Below are 6,949 nucleotides of genomic sequence, written 5' to 3'. Positions count from 1 at the left end.
TTAATAGGAAATAGGACTTAGTTATTTTAGGCCACAAGAAGAAGGCCACCTTGAGCCTTTTTTCTATAGAGCTACCATCGTGGGTAGCAACCACAAAGAAACTTTTTGGGACATTAACCCTAGAAAGTGTTGCATACCCACCAAATAATTTATATTAAACCATAGTTAGAAACTAGAACTACATACTTTATGCCTTGATCTCGTGCCAAAATAGGTATGTAGGTCATCTAGGGATAGAGTTGTCCATTTTACTTAGGCGTTCGAGGATGGGGATTAGGATTTGGTTATGGGTGAGTACTTTGTTCTTGAAGCTCCTTGGTCTTTTAACCAAATTGTGCAAATACTAATTGAAAGGTTAAAATTAATTCAATGCATACTCAGAAGAAATCCCGTATGGATTCGCTTGACTTCTGGAGGCTTTAATAGTCCGAATTTCGAGGTAGAACTCGAGCTTGTTTATGTATTTATTTTTATACTCCTAAGGATGGCGACCTTGGTGCACTTATAGTAGGGGAGTGTAGTCTTTAGAGAGTGGCTCAGGACCCAGATAGTGCCAATGAGTCTAAAGTCTCTAGCTAGAGCATATCCTATTCTTATGAATAGATGCCTATCTCAGATTGGATTGATGAAACCTCTTGTCCCGTATAGATAGATGCCTAGCCCGTATGGTTAGATGCCTATCCCGGTTGGATGGATGCCTATCTCGTTTGGATAGATGTGCTTGAGTATGCGATTGAATCAAACATAATAAAGAATAAGTAAGAATAAGAAATCAATATTCATATATATATATATATAAATTAGATAAAAATTATGGTTAATTAATAGTGGGTTATTATAGAAGAGTTCGGGATGTCATCAAAATTCCGACGTTAGATGGAATTGTTAGAATTCTCGATGATGAGTTTTCGACGACTTCTTTTGTCAGAAATTCGATGAAAAGTAGTCGAAACTTTGACGATAGGCCATCGGAAATCAACCCAAAATGTACTAGTGATATTTGTATATATATGTATATATGTATATATGTATATATATGTATGTATATATGTATGTGTGTGTGTGTGTGTGTGTGTGTGTGTGTGTGTGTGTGTGTGTGTGTGTGTGTGTGTGTGTGTGTGTGTGTGTGTGTGTGTGTGTGTACATATACATGAGAATATGGGAGCTAGTAAGATTGGATGGGCGTGAGATATTTGTTCTGCCATTATCACACACACACACACACACACAGATATATATATATATATATATATGCATGCACACACACACACACACACACACACTAGTTGTGATATAAAAATAGAGTTGGAATATGGGAATTCACATATTTACCAATCCTCAAATTGGGAAATTTTAATTGCAACCAATCATAATTTTCAAATAGTCAACGTTTCCCTCTCATTGTGTGCTAATCTAGTGGCTTTGGAATTGGGAAAGGTGGTCCATGAGATCGTATTTAGGGATGGGTGTGAGTGGGATGTCTTAGTAGGAAGTGTCGTTGTGATATCTTTGGATGAGCATGAACTATTTCTTTTTTTCAACCCATCTCGTCACAATTTTTTTTGGCTCCTTAAGGGTGCAATTAATCTCCAAATGATTGTGACTCTTACAGAATAAACGATAAAAAAAGTTATTCTTAGAATTTACAAGCTTTGAGATTTATTTAAATATAATTGATCTAGATAAAATCAAGTGGATTAAGAAGTAAACTGAATAAAATCTAGAATTAGCATGAGGATGATGATGATGATGATGATGATGGTACAAATTTGGGTGTTATCAAATTTAACAAGAAAGAAAACTAAGATGAGAATATATACAAAAAGTAGTCTACATATAAAAGGGAATGATTTTATAAACCTATGTTTCTCTATAGCCAAATAATAAATTATGTAGGAACTTGAACCTCACAAATTTAATAATACTAGAAAGAATGGTAGAAATTTAATGGTGTATAAGAAGGAAGAAAAATATTAAAAATATCAATTCCTTCAAATTGGATCCTATAGAAAATAGAATCTCTTATTCTTCGCACACCTCTACATTGTGTTTAGAAGAAAATAACTATTCATACATACATGGGCCCCAAATCATAGAAATAATTTAGTTTTGTATTATTAAAACCAGTTTGTGGGTCTTTGTGGGTCCCTGCACTATAATTAGAAAGGGAATGACACTTGTAAATGGGTCCTAAAGCTTCTTCACCAGGGTTTAGCAATCCATTCTAATATTGATGGAAGAGTGTTATGTGGGAAAGCTAGATAGCTATTCATCCATTTGTGAATGACATCTCAACTCCAAGTTGTTATGTGAGTTTTAATTTGATGTGGGAAGGTTAAAATTATAGTTCTCAAGTCATGAAATATAGGGTAGATAGTATCTTCAAAGACAATCTTTGGGTTCCTCATGTCCTGTGATTTCAAATCATTTTTATTCCTTCAAACTCCTTAGCCATTCAGGATTAAATCTTCTTTAACTTTGCAAGAAAAGGGGAGAGGGAATAAATATAGTTAAATCTCTTTGGTTGGGTCACATCAATCATCAACCAAAACCTAATGCTACATGGTCAAGAAGGAGGTGATAACTCTATCATGGCCAATTTATTGGTTTAAATAGAGATCAATACTAAATGGCCAAATGACATGGAAGACACCCAAATGTAAAAAACCAAACACTATGATCTCCAAGAAGTAAAAAATATCTAAATCTAGAATTTGAACGTACATATCATGAACAAAGTATTTTCAAGGGAGGTTTATGGTACTCATATTTCAAGAAATAAAATTTATCAAAAATTAAGGGGCATTTCCTTGTTATGAAACCCATCAAGGATGGAGTAATTGTTTTGAGCTAAAGTGTCTTGAATAACATAACTATCAATTTGAAGATTTATTGGCTTGATTATCAATGTCTAGGGAATACTCACCATTTTTTGGATAGCTTGACAGGCTATAGATCTCATTTAACCCATCATAGGTAGTGAGATATGATGAACATGACCATTTCTAGGGTTGAGAAGAAACTAGAACAAGATGCGAAGTAGAAACTATTGTCATTGACAATAGGATAATAAAAAAGCTTTAAAGCTTCGAGAATTAAAACTCTTTATCCAAAATATTTGGGATTAGGTTTAGAGTCACTAGCAATTTTAGTTTTGTGATTAACTATAGTAGACAAGACAACATCTTTTTTTGAAGATGCTGATCATATAGGGGGTTGTAAGAGGGGTTTAGGGCACTAAAAACCTGGCGAATAATCACTAATCTTGTGGTAAAATGCTTGAATTTAATAGCACGTGTTCAAGAGGTTGATATATTATATGCTTTGGGAGTACAACAAGATTCACCAATATAATTATAGGCACTTATTTTCAGTTCTTGTGGAAGGTCAACCTTGACACATACTTGATGTTTAGGGCAAGACAAATAATGATTTTTTGTGTTCTACATAAACAACATAACTCGCTAATATCACTATCTGGTAAAGAAAGTGTTAGAAAGGAATAAGTAATTCTATGAATAGAACCCAAATTGGGATGTGAAGAAAAATTTCATTTGTGATAGAATAGTCACAAGTTAGGGGATTAAGAGTAAGCAAGGAAGAATGGACAAGCTATGGACCCCAAGTGAAAAAAACCTAGACATGATTGGCTTTAGCAGAGCTAAAATAAAAACATCCAAGTTACAAAATTTTTGTATAGTGGCAAGCCAAATCCTACGTGGGGTCAAGATTTGGCAACGTGGTCATGAAGCACACTTTTAGGGGGGAACCTTCCCACAAAGTAACTTGCATGGATGAAAATTTCAAACCACTTATAGGCTTCTTCAAATTTTGGAAAGTGGAATCATAATATTTGAAGGTGGACCGAGAGACTTACCTCATGAAACACCTCCAAAATAATTTTTTTTGGTCATTCAGGCCGGGTAGTCATGGGGATAACATAATCAAGCTTTCAATTCCACTAGTAGTAGTTGTGGACGAATGATAATCCAAGGCCTTTGAAAAGGAAGAAATGAAAACACCCTTGGGTGTAACCAATTCCAAAGGCCTACAAACTTACTAGACTGGTTTATCAACCTTTCTGTTGCAAGTTTTAATTTGACATTTTATAAAATGATGGTGTCCAGTTGACAAAGATAGACCATTTGTTGTAAAGAAATTTTATGAATTTATTGTTAAAAATGAAGTACAACAGTCTACTTTTGTCTATGTAGCATGTAGAATGCACCTTCCATATTTATTAATTAAATAAAAATTAGAATATAATCAATCTTTTCATTTTACTTTAATAATCTCTCGTATGTCCCTCCATATTTTGAGGCGACTTTATAAACGATTCACTTCTCTATCACGCGTCTCTTCATATTTTGTGGAGACTTTATAAATGAGTGGATAACTTATGAAGTATTCTATTGTAAGCTGCTGAAAAATCACCAAAACCGAGATTGGCCTGTTTTTTTGGTATAATATTTGATTGTTGAAAATCAGAATTTATATTTCCTTTCTGATCTGAAATACTCACCAATTGATATCAGAAAGCGTGGGAAGGAAGATGGAGGGTGAGGGAAAAGAGAAAGCCATCGGCATTGATCTGGGAACAACTTATAGCTGTGTGGGAGTATGGCAGAATGACAGAGTGGAAATTATTGTTAATGACCAAGGTAACAGAATTACTCCTTCTATGGTTGCTTTCACAGCCGACGAGCGACTTGTTGGAGACGCTGCCAAGTTTCAAATTTCTTCTAATCCTCTTAACACCGTCTTCGATGTGAAAAGACTTATTGGAAGGCAGTTTACTGATTCATCTATGCAGGCCGATATGAAACTGTGGCCTTTCAGAGTTGTTTCGCAGGAAAATGGCAAGCCAATGGTTGAAGTGAGTTACAAGGGTGAGAAGAAGCTCTTTGCCCCAGAGGAAATCTCATCCATGGTCTTGATGAAAATGAAAACCATAGCTGAACAGTATCTAGAAAGTGAGGTGAAAAATGCAGTCATTACGGTCCCTGCCTACTTCAGTGACTCCCAAAGGAAGATGACTAAAGACGCTGGTCGAATTGCAGGGCTAAATGTTATGCGAATCATCAATGAGCCGACTGCTGCAGCCATAACTTATGGCTTTGGTAGAGCTAAGGAAGAGAAGAAACATATTCTGGTGTTTGACCTTGGTGGAGGTACATTCGATGTCTCTATTGTTTTAGTTCAAAAAGGCAAATTTGAAGTGAAATCAGTTGGGGGAGAAGCGCATTTGGGAGGTGAAGATTTTGACAATAGGATGGTCACCTACTGTGCCGAAAAGTTCAAAAAGATGTACAAAACAGATTTATGTGCGAGTGCCAAAGCTCTTCGGCGACTGCGTTCAGAGTGTGAGAGGGCAAAGAGAAGCTTGTCCTCAGCGGTAGAAACTGTAATTGATATTGACTGTCTCTACGAAGGACATGATTTTTTCTTGAAGATCAGGAGAGCAAAGTTTGAAGAGCTCAACATTGATTTATTTGAGAAGTGCATGAAAGTTGTGAAGAAATCCGTGGAAGATGCCAAGTTGAGTAAGAGCCAAATCGACGATATTGTATTGGTAGGGGGTTCCTCACGAATACCAAAGGTGCAGGAATTGGTTCGAGATTTCTTCGATGGGAAGGAGCTATGCAGAGGTGTAAATCCGGATGAAGCAGTAGCCTATGGTGCTGCGCTTCAGGCAGCTGTGCTGAACAAGGAGGAAGTTGACATTGTCATGGTGGATGTCACGCCTTTGAGTCTTGGAATTGAAGTAGATGATGGTGTTATGATGGTAGTTGTTCCGCGAAATAGTCCACTTCCAATTCGGAAGGAGACATCGGTCACCACGTTGGAGGACGATCAGACGTCTGTAGATTTTGAAGTTTACGAAGGTGAAAGGACTTTAGTTGTAGACAACAATCTACTAGGAAAATTTGTATTGACAGGGATTCCCTCTGCCCTAGCTACAGTGCCAAAGATTAAAGTTTGCTTTGAAGTGGACGCAGAAGGAATTCTGAACGTTTCAGCTCACGACAAGGGAAGTGGAGCAACGAATGAGATTACCATTACTAATGAAGGTGGGAGACTGAGCATTCAAGAGATTGATAAAATGATAGCAGACGCAGAAAAATTCCGCAAGGAGGACGAAGAAGCGATGGAAAAGCATGTTGCGAAAAACGACCTTGAATGTTACGTGTCAAACATGAAAAAGAGGGTGATTAAAGCAAAGAGTGAAGGCTCTGTGGACGCTGATGTTACAGAACTAGATTTAATATCAACTATTGCTGCAGTTGATGAATGGTTAGAGGACAACGAGGACACTGTGACAGTGGTTGAACTGCAAGACGAATTGAAAGAACTGAAGTTGAAATGTACGCGTTTGTTTTCCTCCAAGCGATTTAAATTTACTGAAGCAGAGGAATGAAATTTAACAAAACACAACTAATCGGATAGTAACACAAACAATAGCACTCATTTATCTGCGCCGGTGAATACAATATTTTCTCACGTTTTTTCCTCACTCTTTTTATAGATTATAATAGTAATACATTTACAGCAGTTATCTTGTTGCTTACCCTGTACTAGAAAAGAGAAAATTGGCATACTTTCCAAGTTTAATATATATAAATAAAATATAAAAAGCAAATTTTCAAGTATAAGTAAATAAAATAATTCAAAAATATCTTAAAGGAATTAAATATATAGAACTTTTATTTACAATTGTCTTGATTGTATTTTTTAGAATATAAAAGTAGAAAGAATATCAAGATCTTTTAATAAGTAGATATTTCAATAATCCATTTTGTATAATTTATTGTATATGAGAATTGTAGAACATGGAACTAGAACATAACTATACCATAAAATATGTATTAAGTATAAGAAGAAAAACTCTTACAATATAGACTCTGGATTATTGCACCATATTTAGATAGTCCAACTTATGCTAGCTACA

At 35.7% G+C, this 6,949-nt stretch overlaps 1 protein-coding gene across 1 annotated transcript; it reads left to right on the top strand.

Moving 5' to 3' along the window:
* The first annotated feature begins 4,552 nt into the window (after window positions 1–4,552).
* Window positions 4,553–6,418, top strand: LOC131054276 (heat shock cognate 70 kDa protein 2-like). The gene has a single exon (XM_057988752.2). It carries the CDS (start codon window positions 4,553–4,555, stop codon window positions 6,416–6,418), a length of 1,866 nt encoding a protein of 621 aa, XP_057844735.2.
* Window positions 6,419–6,949: the final 531 nt, after the last annotated feature.

Source organism: Cryptomeria japonica, chromosome 2 (assembly GCF_030272615.1).
Source record: "Cryptomeria japonica chromosome 2, Sugi_1.0, whole genome shotgun sequence".
Classification (NCBI taxonomy): domain Eukaryota; kingdom Viridiplantae; phylum Streptophyta; class Pinopsida; order Cupressales; family Cupressaceae; genus Cryptomeria; species Cryptomeria japonica.
This window is presented reverse-complemented; position numbering and strand designations above follow the sequence as displayed.